The following is a 23,194-nucleotide window of genomic DNA, read 5'->3' on the forward strand; positions in this document are numbered from 1 at the left end:
TCTTATAAATATGTTCTTTTTTCATATTATAATTGTCGTCACAGGTGAATGTGAATCGTATATAAAGAAAATAAATAGGATTAGAAGTTGATACGATATATCTGACAGTGTCTGATACTCCACCTGAGCAGTATTCTTAAGCTTTTAGGTCTTTTTCAGACAGACTACTTACACTTAAATTAAGCGTTTTATCTGTATCGTACACAACTTCTTTGACGATTGAAGTAAATTGTTTAATTTATTGTAATACGAGTAGACAAATATATATAATATAATTTTGGATATATTTGTTTGTAGTTAATGAAACAAAAAAAATGTTGTGTGGTTTTATGAAACCACGGTAAAAGTGAAACTGTTCGAACGGTTCCGAACACTGCTTTGTGTAGCGCATGTCGCGTGACGGTCGGCTGCCGAGTAGGTATACCTACTCGGCAGCCGCGATACACGCGACATGCGCTACACAGACCACAAAGTTTGAGACGATGTAATAAAAGTTTCACTTTAATAAGTTAATGTAAAATATCAATATTGGCTAGTTAGTTTGGCACCAAGAAGTTTAATTATAATATAATCCAATACCCTTTCTAATTAATAAATTGTGATCTTTTTATTAAACAAAATAATATCTTTAAAAGTAAATGTTCAAAGCTTTATAAATAAGTGTGTATTTAAATAAATCAAATATAACTAAGACTGACGAAATGAAAATATAATTCCGATTATCTTTGAAGAAATAATGTAAATAACAGAAACAATTTCTGAAATAAAATACGTAGATTTCCTGTTCTTATTAAAGATGGAAACATTTTTATGACCGAAATCGTTTACTCTCTTTATTCTATTTTAATTTCGTTCATTCTTTAACAATTCATCGTTTTTTTATAGAAATTAAAATATAAAAAGATACAATTATAGGGGGTGAAATAAGGGATGGAAATTATCCCTTTTATCACCTCTTTTAAATGTTAATATTCCACATAATGTCTATTGATTATATATTATTGAGATATATAGAGCAAAGCCGCGGACGGAAAGCTTTTATTTTATTTTTAAAGCTTTAATTTTATTAGGAATGAGATAAACACAGAAAAGATTTCATTCGCAAAATACAATACTACATACGTCATTATTACAGAATGTCGTGATGCCAGGCAGAGAAACTAGTATAGAATTTTTAAAATACTACAGTCTAGAATTCCGCCCGCGGCTTCGCCCCTTTGTCTAAAACCTAATAAATTATACACTAAAAGCTTGCTCTTAAATCACTTTATCTATTAAAAAAACTATATCAAAAAATGTTGCGTAGTTATGGCAGTTTTAAAGATTTACGCATACATAGCGACAGAGTCTAGAGACAGAGAAAGCGACTTTGTTTTATTATAGAGCTCGTATACTGTGCACGTGTTTAAAAAGATGCACATAAAACTAAGAAATCCGAGACACGTTTCAACTAATAAGGATAATTGTCACTTAACCAGTAATTTATGTCGAGGATTGATAATATTATAAGCCAGATGTAAACACTACAATTTAATTCAATCTCTTTTAGAGCGTACGTGTTACATTATCTTAAAAAACGTTTTCCGTGGATCGCAATAAGGTTGAAAGTCGCGCAACACTTTTACGGTTGTAAATATTAGTCAGTCGTTGGCCTAGAGATAAGGTCACAACAGTTCATACTTACAACGTTTGATTAAAGTTTACTAGTATATGAGTGAAATATAGAAATGTGTTGGGAATATTGTTGCAAATTGCTGGTACGTGTACTATTTTTGATGCTTTGATGTATAGCTTCATAGCTTCACTTAGTATGCATGGATCAACTTTTATTTGAATAAAACAGATAATTTCGCTTCAGTCATTGATCATTCGAATTCTATTAATATTTTCTTCTCTCTAATTTATTTTTGGTTATAATATACCTATTTACGCTTTCAATTTATTGTATATTTTCTTCCTGCAAATAGATTGACCTCCGAAAATATCTTTAGGCAACAATGAGTACTAGTGACGTCATATGTTTGTATTCTCCAATCACAGTGGAGAATCAGCAATACGCAGTACACATAAACATATTATATACACGGTATTCTATACTCTATTACGTGGGCAATTAGAACTATTATATATTCTGGCTTATATTTATAACTTTTCCCATACAAATAAAAAATGTTGGCTAATAATCTCAGCCAGGGACTACATTTTGAACTATTTATTGAAAAGTTCAGTTGGAAATCGATTCAGCATTTTTATGGTAAGTAGTAAACAGATGGAAAGATGGAATGGCACGTAATTAACAAGTTTTAATTTATGCAATACGATCTTGTCGGAGAATATTCAGACTATTATATTATTTGCATAGTTGGCGAGGTCCCAAATACGCTTAAAATCTCGAATAATTAAGAGTATTTAAAACTACGAGTGGTTGGAAAAGATTAGTTCATGTTTTAGACTTTATATTTGCAAGCAAAAGTTTTCTTTGGCTGAGAAGGCTGATACAAAAAAAGTTTAGCACTTAACCATTTTTTTATTCCTGTAAACTGAAGCCCAGCGGCTTAATAAAAAAATGGTTCTTGGTCAGCGGAAAGCTAGTATTTTATATTTTGTGATTCAATGCCTATTTAGCTACTTTTATCTTTCCTATAAGTAAATAATTCTTAGAATATTATGACAGTACTTAGCGTAGGTACCTACCTACACATGGAATTTTGGTTTTCAATTGCGAAATTAATTGGGCGTTTAATGTTTATATTGTTTAAAGTTAAGTAATTTTAAATAATTTTAATTACTTTGTTTTATTTCCATTACTTTACTAATATTTAGATGTTAGCAGCGGTATTATTAATTTATTTTCTATTAAACACATTATCTACATAATTTACATTCAATAATTTGTTTCTTCAGATTAATTAAAATGAATACATTTTAAAATTTATTTCTCGTTATTTTTCCAGTTTTAAGAGTCGTGCTGAAAAGTTCTAAGTACTTTTTAAATATTTACTATTTAGCAATATGTATAGTTCTATATTTTTGCGATTTATATTTCTTTGTTTAATTTATTTTTTAATAGACGTTAAATGTGCAACGAATGAGGAGAGTGTAAGCGGATTTTTTTATAACAAACAATATTTTTTTTATATCAAATATAAAATTTTTCAACAAAAAAAAAATATCTCTGTATTTCATAATATCTAAACTGTGGTAAATAGTTAGGTACGTACCTACCTATAAATGAAATGTTTTTTATCTAGTAAAGTGTAATTACTATAAAATGTCTTTTAATAGTTGAACTAAGTTTGAATATTCTTGCTTGTCACGCCTCTGGCAGTGAGTTAAGATATCAAGTTTGCACTTAACTTGAAGCCTATATTACAAAGCTCTTGTAGTTCTAAACTACTGAGCATTTGTAATACATTGATTTATAGCTGTCTCTGTTACTTTAACGACAATTTAATGGAGAACTAAAGAAGCTAGCTTTCCGCCCGCGGCTTCGCCCGGGTTTTCAAAGAAAAACCCGTTCCCGTAGGATTTCCAGGATAAAACCTATTCTATGTCCTTTCTCGGGTATCAAAATATCTCTATACCAAATTTCATGCAAATTGGTTCAGTAGTTAAGGCGTGATTGAGTAACAGACAGACAGACAGAGTTACTTTCGCATTTATAATATTAGTATGGATATAATATTTTATAATAATTTAATACTTGAATTTAAAATTGGCATTGGTAGAACCTTTCTATTAGATAGAGCCTTTAAAAAGAAGAAGAAGTATTTGGAGATCGTCTTCACTTATTGTATTTTTGACAATTTACTAAGTTATTCTAAAAGGAACCTTTTTTTTTTTAAGTGGGGAAATCTTGCATAGATACCCACGGCCTCCGGGGAAGGGGACCTAAAATATTGTTGTAGGGATCTTATTAAAATCGACATTTTGTTGTTACAGTTGTCTTAAAATAGTAGAAAGTTATGACATTATATATATTATGGTAGTCGATTATACATTATTTATCTGTATATAATGGTACGGGAGCTATTAACGTTAAAAAAAAAGTCATTTTAGTATAGTTGGTTTTTTGATATACTGTTCCTCTTGCTATTTCGGTTAGAGTCCGGGCTGTCTGGCTGGTCGCAGTGGTTGCGTTTTTTAGTGCGCATCTCATCTGCACAGGATAATTTCCTTAATTTAAAGTCATTTTTTAACGCGTAATTTTTAATATTTTGCCTTTAGATAGATCCATCAGACATAATTTTTTTATTGCAAGACGTTTTTTTCGTTGTTAAATAGGTGCCAGACGCAATTTTTTATTTCGTTTTTATAAAAAATTCAAATTATTTTAGAATGTCTTTAAATTTCATATTATGTTCTTCAAACATAATATAATCTAAAATTAATTAGCCAGACGCTAATTCGATTGTTAAGTATTAAATACGTACAAATAAAAACGTAGTGAAAGTAGGTAAGTATAACAATTTGATGATTGTGTATATGGAGAGATAGTTTAAAGTGCAAGAGAGATAGAAAGGGTCGGCCGCGAAAATTAAATAACAATAAAAAATAACTTTTTTTTTTCGAAAATATAAGATACATAGAAATTGAATTGTTCCTACTCTAGGATTCCCTGTGTTGTGGGAACAAGTACCTTCCATTGGTACATTTTATTCCTTAGGCTAAAAAATAAACTATTAGGGTACATCAACAATCTTCTATACAAAACAATTTTTTTATTACTTAACTATTAAGTTATGGGTTTAAATGAAAACAGCGATTACATAAACTTATTTATATTGTTTCCAATAGCACATTGCCTAATACCACACATTACACACCGCGTACAAGAAGAAAAAGAACCACAGACAAAATACAGTGTTGCCAATACAAGTTAAATTTTCTAATATATGTATATCTAATATTAACTAGCGACCCGCCCGGCCCTGGCTTCGCACAGGTGCAATGCTGATACTAAATACACTACAGAAAAACTGTGAACGTTGAACATAGCATAGCGGCCCGCTCCGGCTTCGCACGGGTATAAAATATATAGCCGGGCGGCCGGCTGGTACCGCCGCAAACGCTACGTCCCGCAATTTTTAAATCTGTAATATCTTCGAAAATATTCACTTAAATCATACGGTGTAAAAGGCCATATAGATCTATATTAAATGAACAATGTATTCAAGGTCTTTAATTGGTTAAGGATTAATGCTGTATTGGTTAAAATCGCTTCGAAAATTAGCCATTATTTGTCTTAAAAAGTAAATGACAAAAAAAGTTATTGTGGGTTATCCATAAGAGATAGACATATACCATCACGGACTTTTCTGTAGACCTTTTCAATGTGTACTATAGTTAGTACATTATTTTGATAAAACTCGTAGGGTGCCTGCGTTTGCACTGTAAGTGGAAAAAATGTAATTATTTACGAAATCACATAAGAAACCTCAAAAATAACAGTACTTCTCCACTATTTAATGGATGTTATTATACATATAAACCCCCCACTTGAATCACTCTATCTATTTAAAAAAACCACATCAAAATCCGTTGCGTAGTTTCAAAGATTTAAAGAGACATAGAGACAGAGAAAGCGACTTTGTTTTATACTATGTAGTGATGATGATAACAATATTAATTCATTAATCTTAATCTTCTTCTTCTTATATATAAAAATGAATCGCAAAATGTGTTGGTAAGCGCATAACTCGAGAACGGCTGAACCGATTTCGATAATTCTTTTTTTATTATATTCCTTGAAGAACGAGGATGGTTCTTATGTAGAGAAAACGTAAATATGTACCACGGGCGAAGCCGGGGCGGACCGCTAGTTCTTAATATATATACATAAATCTCGTGTCATAATGTTTGTCCTCAATGGACTCCTAAACCACTTAACCGATTATAATAAAATTCGCACACCATGTGCAGTTCGATCCAACTTGAGAGATAGGATAGTTTATACATGTAGGTACCAATTACCATACGGGCGAAGCCGGGGCGGACCACTAGTATACCTATATAAATTCATGCTAACTACTTTAGTTAAATTCAATACAAACTTAAACATGCGAGTGTGTGTGTGTTCACGTGTGTGTGTCGTGATGACCTTCATTGATAAAGTTTTTATTCCATTCTTTTCAATGTATGGTAACTTTAATTTATTTTTCACTTTTATGTTTATTTTTTTTCATTTTAGCTTTTATTTATAAGAACAAGTGTAAATAATATTGTATTCTTGCAATTATTTCCTGTCGCATAGTTAAAATACACTAGCTGATGAGCTGCATGCTTCATTACTTTTTTTTATTTATACACATTATTTAATACTTAACAATCGAATTAGCGTCTGGCTAATTAATTTTAGATTATATTATGTTTGAAGAACATAATATGAAATTTACAGACATTCTAAAATAATTTGAATTTTTTATAAAAACGAAATAAAAAATTGCGTCTGGCACCTATTTAACAACGAAAAAAACGTCTTGCAATAAAAAAATTATGTCTAATGGATCTATCTAAAGGTAAAATATTAAAAATTACGCGTTAAAAAATGACTTTAAATTAAGGAAATTATCCGGTGCAGATGAGATGCGCACTAAAAAACGCAACCACTGCGACCAGCCAGACAGCCCGGACTCTAACCGAAATAGCAAGAGGAACAGTATATCAAAGAACCAACTATACTAAAATGCTCACTTGTCAACGTTGGTAGCTCCTATACGATAATATAAAACTTACAACTAGAAATATAATATTATATAAACATTAAAATCTATTTCGGCCTTTTCCTCATCCATTTAAGCTGTAGGCAATTATTATGAAACCTCTATTAACCCTTTGCAAAAGACAAATTATTTAATTTCCATATTTCACAATAATCCCATGACCCCTGGGCAAAGCGCTGTATCTCTTTAGTTTAATAAATAAATAATAAAAATAAAAGTTCATTTATTTGCCTTCACAACTTAAAACTATTACAAACGAACTAAATATGTAAGTATGTAGCATTTTCGTTGTGAAGGACTAGTGTCTGAAATAGGTCTGTGAAAGACCTGTAGTACAGATCACGGATAGTACTAGTAAATACACTTATAGTTTCAAGGACTAAATAATAAAGTATAATGAGAAGAGAATGCAAACAATGAAAACAGAACTTAATACTAATACTTATAAGGTCTCTTAAAATATAGACCTATGCGTGACCAGTGTGTTAGTGAATGTTGTGTCTGCGTGTGTGTGTTTGTATGTATTTGTGCATTATACATTAAAATACCCTATACAACCCTTAAACATAGGTACCATATACATACATAAATCCTATTCGAAATTATTAGTTAAGGAAACTATTTACAATCCATTACCGCTTTTACAGGGGAAATGTACTCACATCCTTCAAGGAAGAAGCAATGAACATGACGTAGACGCTAGTGCCGCCGAGGCAGACGCCAGCCATGGCGTAGTCAGCGAAATGCCTGCGAAAGGGTAAGTAATTATGTAAACAAATTGTTTGTAGTTACATGCTATAGTTTTGGATACAATGCAACTATGCTGGAAGTTATCTTGAAATTATTAATGGTAATTCGCATGTTTCGACGATTTTCATACAAAGCTCAGAACTATAGATGTAAATACATTCGAAGTTTGAATCTATGCTGTGTGAAGTTCTAGGTAAGACTTGTGCTGTTGATAGTTGGGAAGCAGTATACTTGAAGCGCATTTGTTAATAAAGTAAACGTTATTTTATATTATGCTCTAGGAGGTAATTCCAACCTAACATTAATTACTTAGATAATAATTCATGTCAATAAAATTCAACGAGAGAATTGTTTATTACTTCTTACCACTAAAATTTGTCTGTATAGTATATAGAACTATACAATACTGTTTTTAGGTAAAAGTGGTAATAAACAAGACAAAAACGACGTAAATTTCAATTAACTTTTTATTTTTACATGTATTTTTGCTCCTGTTTTTCCTAAGCAAAGAAGAAGCTTGTTTTATGATAATATATAAAGTTTAACATTAAACGTTTTGTGCGATAGTTTTTTGGTAATTAATTTAAACTAAATAAAGTTTCTCGATGCGGAATCCATTTTGATGTAGAGACGATTAGAACATCACTTTTTACATTGTATACCTAAAATACCTACCCTTATTTTATTTTCATGTTTTAGATATTGCATTAAGTTTAAATACGATTTAAAAAATACTTATTTTTTACTAGGAAAATAGATAAACAGCTTGATAAGTAAATCATAATACACAATATTTTTAATTTCCAATATTGCTATTATGTTTTCATCGTAAAATGTACACGTGTTATTGCCCTTTTCCCAAATAAGTTGAAACCTATTTTGGGTTATTTATTCGCAATTTTATGGCAATACTCAGATTAATGTCTGTATATTTGAAGTTAATAATAAATAGACACGCAACCAGTCAATTTTGTACAATAAACCTGACATTTGAACGCTCTATAAAAAGGTCATGACTTGACTGTTAGCGATTTGTAGATAATGAATATTTGCATTGTTGAACTTTGCAAGTGACATTTTGACTTCGTACAACTTTTAATAAACGCAAAAAATTTGTGAAGGTGTTTTTTTATCTCCTTATTGTAAAAACAGCTTATTGAATACGGATAAAATTTGACTCGTACACTTTATAGTCTGGCGTGGATTTGATCACAAAAAATGTATATTTAATAATATAATGTACCTGTTAAAGTGTTACATTTCTAATTCTTTTGTCATTTGTACGAAGGATAAATATCATACATAGGATAACAGTTTTGTGAAAATAGTATTCCAATAAATACCCGTCAAATAGTTGATCAATAATTTTAATAGTATCTAAATAAATAACTTGAAAAAAAATCGCGTAAGTTGCAATGAAATTACAGATCTTTGAGGCTTCTATTTCCAACAAATATTGCAATCCTCTCGACAAAATATACCCTTTGATTAAGTAAAACCGCACATACTAAACTACACGTGTAAAATTTAAAACATTTCTCCTTTACGTAGGAGGTTAAAAATATTTACACTAGCTTGAGAATAAATGAGTTTATCCGTCATATAATGTTACTAGTTGTGACTTGTGCCCCGCGGTATTACCCGCATTGCTCCACTTCTGTTTGCTATATAGCCTTCCTCGATAAATGGGCTATCTAACACCGAAAGAATTTTTCAGTAGTTCCTGAGATTAGCGCGTTCAAACAAACAAACTCTTCAGCTTTATAATAATAATAATTAAGTATAAATTCTTATCTTCACAAAAATACTTTTATCGTGTGAAAAACATTCTACCCATCTTAACCAAGTTAAAGATACTTGGGTAACATTGTATTTTGCGTAAAACGAACAATAGATGCACAATTGGAACCCAAGAGATTGTTTTTTTGTCGAAGACGATAAAAACTTTTTAATGTGTAAATACTCATTGCATGGAAGCCATGAGTTTCCTTTCAACTTTAACTCAAGGAGAGCCAGGAAATATGATTCGTTGATTGTTTCAAACACGGAATATTTATCTTGAATTTCTTTCGCAATCTTTTCTTATTAAAATTGTTTCGTGGTAACAATTCAACGCGGTATTCGCGTATTCCCTTTGTTTTGCTTTTGGTTGCATATTTTTGTAATATTCAGATGTGGATTAAGAAGACGTAGGATGAAAATGTATGCAATTTGTATAATTTGATATGAAAATATGCAAATTAAAATGAAGAAATTTCTTTGAAATGAGTGTGTTCATGGAAATATAAAAACTAATTCGCTATATTTTATAACTCTAACACAATATACAATTCCGAGTTAAATGTAGTTTAATATTTTTGAATGTTCCTACATGATTTCCATGTGATTGTTCCAGTGAAACACAGATTGGAACCGTTTCAAGTTCCAAGGCTGTTAAGTGGAATGTTCGTTGGCATTGTTGTGTGAATAACTTTGAAAATATGTCAGTTCCTCTATTAATTATGTAGGTTTAAACTTAATCGTAAATGTAGCAGTCGTGAGGAGCTCGGATTTTAAATTGATGAGTCCGGGGTTGGAGACCAGGCGGACGTGCAGGAAATAAATGCGCGCGATAAACGTGGTAACATGGGCCCCCCATTGAAGCTTCTCATCTAATGTCAAACCAAGAAAAACAGTAGATTATATAGTATAATACCTCCCCGTTTAAAATAATATTCCTTTTCACCTTTTTACGTTTGGGAGGATAAATTCTACACAATTTTTTTTTGTATTTAATAGTAAATTATTAGCATTAAACAAATTGGATATGCGTAAAAGAGCAGAGTTTACTTCGTCAACATTTGTGTCATTAAATATTAATGAGGTGTCATCTGCAAACAGTACTATTTCACACATATCCTGCAAATAATAAGGTAGGTCATTAATATACACTAAGAACAAAAACGGTCCTAAGATAGATCCCTGCGGAACACCGGTTATAACATCGCCACTGCTCGAACGGTGAAGAAAAACATCGTGAGGAAGCCGATAATATGTCTTAGAATCTAAAGCCCGTGTCCCAGCAGAGGGAACGTATATGAGCAGATGATGATGAAAATGTAATCGTGATTATTAATATTATAGTTTTGTTGGGGGGCGATTAAATCTCTCTACATAGGTAGTACGATTATTTCGTGAAAATCTTTAATCACTTTCAATCCTTAGGGTTATTTTTAGTACCTATGTGCTAAACCTGTATTTCATCTTTTATATTTCAGGCAATTAAATCGGCGCTGTGGTTTTGAATGAATAATTACTTACACATACTTCGTCATTTATTATATTATGTATGTATTAGAAACAATATAAAAATTGTTAAAATGTTACATAATATGAATCTTTAATTCTAAAAACTTTGAATTTTATTCGTTGGAAGAAGGATGCTTGATGTTATTTATATTTTAGCAGTAGATTAAATACTGTATTGTACTGTAAAAATAAGTGTTACTATTAACAAACGCATTTAAATGTAGATTAACTATTTTCATTCATATTGTATTATAAAGGCGAAAGTTTGTAAGTATGGATGTATGGATGTATGGATGTATGGATGTTTGTTACTCTTTCACGTAAAAACTACTGAACCGATTACAATGAAATTTAGCACACATATAGAGGGTAACTTGGATTAATACATAGGATAGGTTTTATCCCGGAAATCCCACGGGAACGGGAACTATGCGGGTTTTCCTCAGAAAACGCGGGCGAAGCCGCGGGCGGAAATCTAGTATGTATTTAATATTATTAAGCTGAAGAGTTTGTTTGTTTGTTTGAACGCGTTAATCTCAGGAACTACTGGTCCGATTCGAAAAATTATTTCGGTGTTAGATAACCGGCCATGTATCGAGCAAGGTTATAGACGATATATTATATAAGCTATAAACCTTCCTCGATATCACGCTAAGACCAGCAGGAGCGGAGGCACGCGGGTAAAACCGCGAGGCACAGCTAGTTAAGTCTTGTAAGTACTTACCGTACAACTTCTGTATATTTCCGCAATTTCTTCGGTCCTCGCTCGAATACTTTTACACAAGTGTCGGTATAACTCAGGGAGGCCATTTTGCATTCTTGACAAATGTCGCGAGAAGTTTTCACCTTAAATTAATTAATGTATTTATTAATAAGCTATACTACACTATTTTTATTCAGTAATTTGTTTTAATTAACCTCTTATATGAATCTCTTGCTTTTATAGATGGTTCCCACTGGAATAAAGTTAAAGAATTCAATGTTTCTCTGGAGTTGTTAGATAATCTTTGTACTAAATTGTATCAATATTACATAAATTTGTCCGACTTCTAAATAAATAAGTAAACTAGGATTCTGTGTTTATAACGCCAAAATAATAAATTTGATGTCTATTTAGTTAACGTTAAAATTAACAACACTGAGTAACAAATTATGAGTTCTGGATGTATTCGGGCATTATATAGTAACCGAATATGAAAAAACTACCCCAAATGGATTATTATATTCATTTTTTAACTGTGACAGTGTGTATATTATACTAAGATTTAGGCGTCATCTTTAATTAGATTAAAAAAACGACCGAAGTTTTCTGAAAATTGGATAAAATAAGGTGTCGAAGCTTAACGTTAACAACTTTTTAATACAATTAAAGCTTTATCTTCCGTTCCGCGCTAAGTTTAATCAACTTGAAACACTGGTCCAGTTCACAATGAACTGTTACTTATTTTATACTAGCTTCCCGCTCGCGGCTTTGCCCGCTTTGTTAAGAAACTAAAAAATTATATAGCAAAACCTTCCTCGAGAAGAACTAACTCTATTTATAAAAAAAAAACCGCAAGAAAATCCACTGCGTAATTTTCTAGATTAAAGCATACATAGGGACGAAGAGAACGATAGCGACTTGTTTACACTATCTAGTGATATATTTTTATATTATATTTATTTTTGGCCGTAAAAAGATTAAAATAATATAAGAGTACAGTAGAGTAAAAATGTCTTGACTTGACAGAAGGCTTTTCAGTAAAAAAAATTTATTAAGTTTTGTTGTTAGACTAGAAACTGTTGTAAAAATAAAATACAAAACGTATGAAATGTTTCCGCTCCTTACAAAAAGCAATGGACCGAGATAAGTATAACTCTATGGTATAACCCTTTCTGCCCTGCGAAATTATTCAATGCGCGTATAATGCGTTGTTATCTTCTTTTAGATGTTGATATGCATACTTTTTTAGACAATAAATTTCATGAAATATGCTCAGACTCTTTCAGAAAGAAATTTATCTCCATAAATAGATAGAAGAATCATCCTATTTACGTATTGTATCAACATAACATTCAATAAAGCATTATTGAAAATTTTCCACTAGAAAATTAAATAATGAATAGTCGATAAGTGGAAAAATGTATCAAGTAGGCACTGTATGTATTTCTTATTATCTTATGATTAAAACTGCAAAGTGCAATTCATATTATTTGCGCGATATTATATTATTAAGTCTCGTTTATTTAAGTTATCTGTTGAATCTAATTTAGACAATGTCATTGCATTTAATTACATAAGTATTAAGACTATTTACTGAAAGATATAAAAATACATAAACGATACAGCATGTTACGTTGCATTTAGATCAGACGAGCGAATGCTCATTCTAACCACACTATGTCAAATTCTTAGTGTAAACAGGCGTAGAGTATTCTTTCGTTGTTCTGCATTCGAAAAATTTACGCAACGTTATAATACTAAACATCTCTGAATACGAGTTTTCATTTACACTAAAAGATCACGAAAGAATGTTCTTGCTCTAGCTCTGGCTCTTTGTTCTTTCTTCTTTGTTCTTCTTTGTTGTAAATACACCGTTATATTTTAGTTTATGTAGAAGATTAATATTATGATCATTTAACCACATTTAGCCAATTTGCTTTCAATAGTAAAATAAGTTAAGGAATCGTATGAATTACTTTGTCATATTTTTTTTATTTGGAAATAAAAATATAGTCCCAAAACTACGACTCGCAAAAAGAAATCTATGAACATAAGAGTTAACTTGTTTCCGCTAACAGCTTCGTTGAGGACATTTTGACTAAGATTAATTCGATAAGTTTATCTTCACTTGTCCATTTTGACGTCAATTAATAATAAGACGACAGAATCTGTCCTCAGTGGGATTGGAAGTTGCCATTAAAGAAGAAGAAATATAATGTTCTGTTGAATGTTGTTTTTCGAATGATTTAGTCAAAATACACAAAAAAATAAGTACGAAACATCGAAGGGCTAAAAACGAATACGAATTTAGATTTTAAAGCTATAAGTTTTTGCAAAGATAAACTCAATAAAAGTCGCACAAAAACATTAGAAAAACGTCTATTCCTTAGAGATGTATCACTGTATATTTTTCAATTATTGTTTTTATATAAATTTAACATGTTCTAGTATGTAAACCTGTGATCATTTTAAATCCCTAAGCTCTGTTCAATATCTAATCTAGCCGTTTTTAATAACCTTCTCCGCGTCTCTTAACACCTAGTAATTTACAATAACTTCTATATCTGAAATGAAAATGTACGTTACAATTTATTTCAATTAAAAACTGACGCTTTATTACAAAGGATATTGAAATACAAGCTTCATAATTATTCAGCTAATTTTACATAGTAATATTGATGTCTTACGCTTTCCGTCGATCAACGTTCCTTGTTTGAGGGCGTTGGACTGAACTGTAGGCTGCAGGTCATTGATCCGAAGGGTTTAGTTATAACATGCAAATCTGTTGTATTGCAAATTGTTCAATTTGTTTTATATGACGTGAGATATGATCGGGTAATGCGCGCTACGTGACGGGAAAGAATAAAAAAATGCCTTATGTCACTCAGGAATGTAACATTATATCGCAGAAAGGTTTTTTCAGAATTCGCACGGTAAAAATTGGTTTGGTGGTTTTTTACACATAGATATGCAATCTTAATAATAAAATTATATCAATTTGAAAATAAATGTATATTATGTTCTTAAGTTTATAAAGCTTAGTGTGTGTACACACTTAAAAAGTAGGTACCTATTATATTAAAACAACTGAATAGCCAAATGCACAAACTCGCAATAGTTAATTTTGTTTTCGTTAAAATTTAGAAAGTGATGTCCATCTTTTTATGGTTATACCTATAAGAATTGGCGCAATGCTTTATTAAAAACTGGTTGCTAATATGAAGTGACAGGAGAATACCAATTTTGTTGAACATTTATAAACAACGATTTCTAACATCTACCATATTTGTCTTGCTGGAGATAATGGGATTATTGACGTAATTTTATATCCAATAAAGGTATTACAAGCTTTATCTTTAAGGCAATCATTAAATAAGGTTCTGATAAGGAATGTTCTCTTAGTAGAAGACAAGAACTGATGTGTTTATTTTATTATTAGTTTTATACTGTGACAAGAGTGAATAAATTTGCATAAAAAAATTTATTTCACCTTTTATTGATGGAATATTTTAATTATTTATTACAAAGATGTGTCGTTGTAATCATCATGATTGTATCCATAGGTAGGCTAAATAAATAAGGATTGTTTTTAATAATTATTATAATTTTATCCACAGTTTAGACGCTCATAATGAGCGAGATTTTATCTTGAAACTTTATTAGTTTTTATTTAGTGTCTAAAATAATTTGTTACTTTTACCATCATATTTACAAAATCTCGATGATAAAAACTATTATTACAGCTTACCAATATCTGAACACAATGCGTGGCGATTATTCCCACTAGCACTGTGCCAATGCACCCTGGTATGATCCCCGTGTGTTTGAAGGCAGCTGGCATGGCGAGCAATCCCGAGCCCAAAGAGGATTTGAGCAGGTGGAAGAATGAGCCAGTCGTGCTGTAACAGATATAAAGTATATAATTGGTATGTTGTTTTTTTTAAGGCACCCGCCATCACAGGGTGTTCGCGCCACCTCTGGAATATTGTCCAGAGACATTATTTACATTTTTTTTTATATTTTTTTACAAAAACCAATTTACAAATACATAATTAATTAAAAATAAAATTATCCCTAATATCACAGAATCACACGACATTGTTTCGCTTATTCACTACTTCTACAATTAATATTTACAATATTTTAAGAAAGTATCCCTACACTTGTCCCCCAGGGCGGAAGGCAGATTCTCACCCGTCATCGCCATGCCCAATTTTTGCTCAATAGCATATCTATTGCTTGCAAAAATTAGGCACTCATTGGGATAGTTAAATGGCAAAACAATACTGTTCGTTGTTATTGTGGTCAAAACAAATTAACTAATTCCTAGTCAATATCTATGATAAAATTCATAGAAATTAACAAAATATCGAAAAAGCTAAGATCTGTATTAAGAAGAATATCAACCCCATTAATGCTGCTTATCTTCAGTAATGAACACTAAGGCAATGGGCAAGTGTCCAAATATTTTGCAAAATGTCACAAAAGTTCTGTGTTCTTCTTTGTCGCTTTATATATTTATTATCATGTTTTTATGGCTTTAATTATTCTTTCCTATACTTTTGTGTATATATATATTATATTTATACATATCTTTATATTATATTCTTACATAGTATATTTATGCTCTGCCCTATCCCTCTCCTCTAACTAATTTCCTTCCGTACTCCGGTTGTCTGGAAGAAATCGCTATTTAGCGATAAGACCGCCATTTGTTTTAATTTATAATTAGATTAAGTTCATATTTAAGTTATCTAAGAGCAATAAAGTATAAATAAATAAATAAATAAATAAAGTTCGTTCTTTCTTTGTAGAAAGTTGTACTTACATGTTACATATTATGGTTATTTAACATGTACATTGTAAATATTTGTAGTAAAATTATTATTTCGTTTTAATTGCTTCCATTGCTTTTGATATTATCATTATATGTATAACAAGATTGTTTAAGGAACTCTATACTCTTCACAAAAGTATCAAATATCCGCCTTATTAAAATTACGCTTCAAACAATCTCAAGAAGTTATCCTCGTTCAGTTATATAACTCCTACTTATATGGGATGAGAGGGACCAACGTTGTCTTGTAGTACCTACTTGGAATATTTCATCAAAGTAGTGCAATAAAGGTTCTAAACATATAGAGCTGACCCTCGCAATTTCATCTGCTCTCTAAAATATATTTTTCATACATTTTTCGTTGGCGCTCTGCTCCTTTTTTATTGTAGACTAGCGGTCCGCCCCTGCTTCGACCGTGGTACATATTTACGTTTTCTCTACATAAGAACCATCCTCGTACTTCGAGGAATATAATACAAAAAGAATTATCGAAATCGGTCCAGCCGTTCACACGTGATGCCGTGACAACGCGAAACGGGTTTCATTTTTATATATAAGATATAGATGATGAAGGGATAGAGGGAAGCGCTTGACCACAATCTCGCTTGATGGAAGATGTGGTCTAAGATGGTACGCGCTACCCTAGTAGGTACCGGTTCACTCTTCGTTTGAAGATCTCTATTGGTCGTAGCGATATGCTTTCATAATCCTTCTCGTTAAAATAAACAGTATCATTATGAAGCTTTAGTTCTTGAGATAAGCTAGTACAACCATCAAAATAACTCGCCAGGTTTACATGATAATTATATCAATTACCTTCACAGATTCATCCACTCAGTTTCCGAAACAAATAATTTATAGTTATTTCTTGCAAAACCTGAGGATAATACTTTATCTCTAAAAAGTGAAGTCCCGTGTCCCCAAATGGGGTAAGGGGCAGATGCATTATGCATACATCTGTTTCACTGATCGATTTTCTTTAGGGACAAGTAGGTGATCAGCCTTCTGTGTCCTGCCAGACCGAGACGTTTTCTTCGTCTCCACCGGGAATCGAACCCAGGACCCCTCGGTTCTACGCTCACGTGTCAACCACTGTACCAAGGAGGCGGTCAACTTTATCTCTAGTTCATCTTTAATATGCATTTTAAAATATAGTAGTTATTATAATTAATTAATTTTGAATCCTCTGCTATCGTATATACATAGATACCTACTATGACGTGTACAAAATTCTAGTCTATCTCATAAAAAATAAACATAGTTCTATAAATAAAGATCGTAAATATTTGTAAAACATATCTTTTAAAGTTTGTGCAAACAAGAGATAAAATACAGTGTAATATTTACTTAAATATTCTGTTTCTAAGTATATAAGATTATTGTACACTAGATTTCCGCCCGCGGCTTCGCCCGCGTTTTCAAAGGAAAACCCGCATAGTTCCCGTTCCCGTGGGATAAAACCTATCCTATGTGTTAATCCAAGTTACCCTCTATATGTGTGCTAAATTTCATTGTAATCGGTTCAGTAGTTTTTACGTGAAAGAGTAACAAACATCCATACATCTATACATCCATACATCCATGCATCCATACATCCATACAAACTTTCGCCTTTATAATAGTTATTGTACATTATACTTTGAGACACGTGGGACATGGGTATTCTTCTCTTTCTAAGCTATTGCATAGCTTCTATCGCGGGCCTTGAGCGCGGGGATCGAATCCAGAAATTTAGTAACGAAAAACCTCACGCTTCCCACTCTGACGGGCGCGGAGGTGTGGCTTGAAGGCATAGCATGCAATAGCTTTACCGCTGCAGTCCCCGAGTGCCACACGTCTTTTTTTTATTTATTTAACAAATAATTACTCTTATAAATGCATAGAAATATCAGCATTTAGAAAGAGAGAAAGAAAATACGTTTATTTGACAAACAGTAAGACACAATATATTAATAAAAGCAAAAAAAAAAATACAGTTTTAACAATCAATACGAATAAATTCTAAAACAGTAACAGTGTGAGATTTCCTATAGATATTTCGTATGAAAAGCAATTAATTATTCTTTTTATATTATAGAGGATGGTCAATGGACGAAATCTTCATCATAATAAACAATAGACTTTAAAGTACAATATTAATGAGTACATGATTCACTACATTGTCTGTTAGTATCCAACTAACATAATATAAAAAGCCGGGTTGCACTCCGGGAGTGCCGGCAGAAGTAAAAACTTGATTATTATAACGTTCAGCATGTTTGATATTATCACAGACTAATAATAATATACTACGTATACAAATATTTTGGAATGGTATCCGTCTTGCGCATGGAATATACCTAAGGGCTAAAAAAAAGAAAAAAAATCCGTCTTACGCTTTTTGGATCAGGTCACGTGTCCTGACGCGAGTTTAAGATTTTATACCCATTACAGAAAAAGTGCTCAACGCCGCTAAAGAAGTTTTCACTTCAAAAATGTATAACATAATATAACTATTTTGCCTCTTCAGATTTAAAATTAGGTAAATTCAATCATCAGGAATATAAAAGAAGTTATGAAAAGCTTTTTTGTGCAAAAGTAAAAAATGGCAAAAAACAATTCATAATAAGAACATTTCGAAAATAAAGACTTAACCGATTTTAAATGTTATTATTTTATCCTTTGTAAATAAACTAATGAATAAATCGCGTTTTAATTGCGTTAAAAAGTCTTCAATTTCTAAATGAAGAAATTACTGTAATTAAGTAAGTTTAAGAAAATGACGCAAATCATCATCCTTGAAAATGTGTGTCACTAAATCACCAAACAATATAATGTTAATAATTAACAATAATTGAGACAGCACAGAAAACATAATTACTTAATTTGTTACTTGTTAATGCCCAGAGGCATGGATATTATAATAATGGAGAAGTTATCTTATTACTTACTAGATTTCCGCCCGCGGCTTCGCCCGCATTTTCAAAGGAAAACCCGCATAGTTCCCGTTCCCGTTGGATTTCCGGGATAAAACCTATCCTATGTGTTAATCCAAGTTACCCTCTATATGTGTGCTAAATTTCATTGTAATCGGTTCAGTAGTTTTTACGTGAAAGAGTAACAAACATCCATACATCCATACATCCATACAAACTTTCGCCTTTATAATAGTATTAAGATAGTATTAAGACTAGCCGTTCAAATAATAAATCTATACATAAATATTCTAAGCAGACCATTTCTGTATATTATCTACACATTTATTAAATAAACTCTACGACTAAATTACCTTTGTAAGTAACCGAAATTTTTTGTAATTTATCAACATACTTGAATCTATAATGTCCGCGTATTTTTTTAAGTTCATCACTAGAGCTTAAATTTTTTTAAATATTTCGACATTGTAGGTATGAGATTATTTTTAATTATCAATAACAAATTTTATTCATATTATATCTTTAGATAAACAGCTTTAAATAGCTCTAGCAAGGTTCTAGCACATTTTCATAGGTATTAATATATTAAATGTAAAATTTTCACTTATAATACCACAAGAGCAAGCTCGTGTGGTATTCGGGAGATTATTTTTCCGTCCCAAATGTCGGCCAATAATTTCACAATTGAATTGAACCTGTCAGTTTGACGTCAACGACCAGAGAAAATTTTCAAAAAATTATCAGTATAATACCATGTAGGTTGTACCACGTGACGTCGAATTGCAATTCTATTGGTCGATATTTGGGTCGGAAAAATAATCTCCTTAAAATAAAAAAGCTATTTCTATCATTGAGATAATATTACTATTTACTACGTATGGAGGAGACACCACGAACAAAATCTGTGCGCCATTTTTTTGCTCTAACTAAGTTTTAAAAATTATTATCTAGTTAGGTACTTAACGATGAAAGTTATTCCTTTGCACTTTTCCGTATTATTTGTATTATTTGTGCAATATCGTAACACACACGAAGGCATGTTTGATGCGTTTCACTTTAAAACCATTAAAAAATACCGCTCAACATACGTCACATGACGTATGTTGAGTGGAACATAAGTGATGTAGGCGGTGTCGTCTCCATATTAATATTATCTCAATGATTTCTATACAAAATCTTGCTTCTTGGAATGTTGTCAATAGAATTGGGCGAAATTAATTAAGAGTCAAAATTAAAAATTATTTAATGTTAATGTACACACTTAGCGCAAAAAATACCACCTACTGTTAATAATTATTTGTTTACTAATATGTACCAGGAAATATTTGCGGCAAATGTTTTATTTTTAGAGAAAGAATACAAGGGCCATTCAATCTAAACAAAACCATTTTCAATAAGCAAACGTTCATTCACAAAAACAATCAATATAATTAACAATTTACGCTATGGGACGGCTTTTTTCGAATTTCATCTGAATTTTTCTGGATATGATTGAGAAGTGTCACTCACGTTGTCGGATTAATTTATGCTTCTGTATTTCTCTTATTTATTTTATTTTAAATCTGCTGGGCTGATTTTTCAATCGTTGGTTAAAAGTTAAAACTTATTCATCGAATAACGTAGGTATTAAACTACTATTTCAAAAATGTATTCTAATTGTCCGTATTTGACAGTTTACAGGTGACATTTTAAAATGATCGTGTAATACTTTATTGGACGGATAAATTTTAACCAAGGATTGAAAAATCGGTCCGAAAAGTATAGACTTGTTTCATTTACAAACTAGATTTAACTTAAATAAAAATTTGGTACAAACTATTTACTGGATTTAAAGAATTTAAATAAAACTTAATAAATAGGCATAACAAAGGAGATTATAATATTATCGATTATCGACCTTTAATTGTTTATTTTTCTGGATAAAAACTAAATCAAAAATAATAAATTTGAATCTGATTCACAAACAACGATAATATAATTCACAAATAACGATATTGTTTGGAAGAATACAAGCTAATTATTTTGGGAAAATACAATGTAAATTCTTATTTGAATTGAATACCTATATTTTCAAATATTTTCCTCATTGTTAATCCATCTCGAAACAGTTGTAATACAATAAATATTTAATAAGGAAAACGTATTACTCAACTCCTATTCACAAATTAATAAAATGTTTACACATTCGTAATGTGTTTTGGTTTGTTTATTTTCGCTCCACTCTATTAAATTATGAAATAAATAAAGGAATAAACTGTCTGTTATAAGTAAGAAGCAACAAACACAAAAATGTAGGATGATTTCTAAGCTTCATATCTTTATATCCGTGAATAGTATACAAAATATGTTATCTATTTACGAATAATCAATAATTTTTCACGTTTACTATTCAGGCTTTCATGTGAACAATATACCTACTGATTTAATCTGCTAAATAATATATCAAAGACCGCAAAACACAATGACCAAACGACCTCAATACTCGTGTGCTTATAACAGAAGTTACTATGAATAATTCCCTCAGCCTTTATACTCTTAAAATCCACAAAATTTGGGCAAATTTGTTCCTACTCTATTAGAATATGAACTATATTTTTCTTAGTAGTCTTCTCGTGTGATAAGAGAAAGCAAAACTATTGAGTACCTAAAGTAATTGTAACACACCTCTGACAAATTCTGTCTTTATGATTATTACTAGCTTTCCGCCTGCGGCTTCGCCCGCGTTTTCAAAGAAAAACCCGTTCCCGTAGGATTTCCGGGATAAAACCTATCCTATGTCCTTTCTCGGGTATCAAAATATCTCTATACCAAATTTCATGCAAATTGGTTCAGTAGTTAAGGCGTGATTGAGTAACAGACAGACAGACAGACAGAGTTACTTTCGCATTTATAATATTAGTATATGGATTTAGTAGCTTTCAATTGAATATATCTCTCTGTTATATGATAAATTTGAGACTTATTAAACCACTGATACTATAATATAATATACTTACCTATGGATAATAAAATATTAAAAATGTGGGTAGATAGGTATATTATTATATACAAACTAGAGGTCCGCCCCGGGTTCGCCCGTGGTACATATTTCGCAATAAAAGGTAGCCTATGTCCTTTCTCGGGTATCAAAATATCTCCATACCAAATTTCATGCAAATTGGTTGAGTAGTTTAGTAAGTTTGCCTCCACGAGTACATAGCTTAATTTCTGAAAAAGACGCACAGTAAATTCTAATATATCAAAGAGTCTACTGTCTTCTATGACTGGTTATATAGCTCTTTTCCTTTCATGAAGTCGAATCTTAATAGACCTTAGAGAAATAAGAACTCTTTACGAAGTGTTTGCTTCCACGATATTACGTCTAGTAGAAGTTTATTACATGTTTCCGAGAGGCTTGACACTGACCTTCCTCAATATAAAATCGTTAAGAAATACTTCAGAACAATAACAATGTACATTTCAACTATTAAACAGAATTTATAATTTTTTTTAAGCTATTGCATAGCTTCTATCGCGGGCCTTGAGCGCGGGGACCGAATCCAGAAATTCCGTAACGAAAAAACCTCACGCTCCCAAGGCTTGAAGGCATAGCATGCAATAGCTTTACCGCGGCAGTCCCCGAGTGCCACACGTCTTTTTTTTACGCCGATAATACGACAAAGGGTTTCAAAATTAAATGAAAATACACGCGCGGGGTTAGAAAAATATTTATATCGAGTTTGTCTCATAATTTATCATATTATAGACTTAAAGGAAACCTAGTTTTGTCCAGTTTTCTTTGGCTATTCATATCAAGATAACGAAGAAAGATTTAGAAGTATTTCCCTTAAGTATGTCCGTCATTTTACATCATACATTACGTCGCAGAAGTTGATCCCTTGGCTCTTGCGCTGTCGGAAAATTGCAAAATCGAAACTAAATTTATTCTTGTAATATTATAATGTAAATCTCTTTTGCATTATAATGTGAATGTGATATC

At 31.3% G+C, this 23,194-nt stretch overlaps 1 protein-coding gene across 2 annotated transcripts in view; it reads right to left on the reverse strand.

Moving 5' to 3' along the window:
* The window catches only part of LOC149902563 (proton-coupled amino acid transporter-like protein pathetic), a 54,215-nt gene that overhangs the window by 22,280 nt on the left and 8,741 nt on the right, over positions 1–23,194 (reverse strand). For both annotated transcript variants that reach the window (XM_090110500.1, XM_090110499.1), the window contains exons 3-5: positions 15,212–15,362; positions 11,485–11,606; positions 7,385–7,469 (exon numbers count right to left, since the gene is read on the reverse strand). In XM_090110500.1, coding sequence (XP_089966626.1) covers positions 7,385–7,469; positions 11,485–11,606; positions 15,212–15,362 — 358 coding nt within the window. The remainder of the gene's footprint in view (positions 1–7,384; positions 7,470–11,484; positions 11,607–15,211; positions 15,363–23,194) is intronic.

Source organism: Colias eurytheme, chromosome 15 (assembly GCF_061535395.1).
Source record: "Colias eurytheme isolate Ceu_HAF_F1 chromosome 15, ilColEury1 Martin Lab GWU primary, whole genome shotgun sequence".
Classification (NCBI taxonomy): domain Eukaryota; kingdom Metazoa; phylum Arthropoda; class Insecta; order Lepidoptera; family Pieridae; genus Colias; species Colias eurytheme.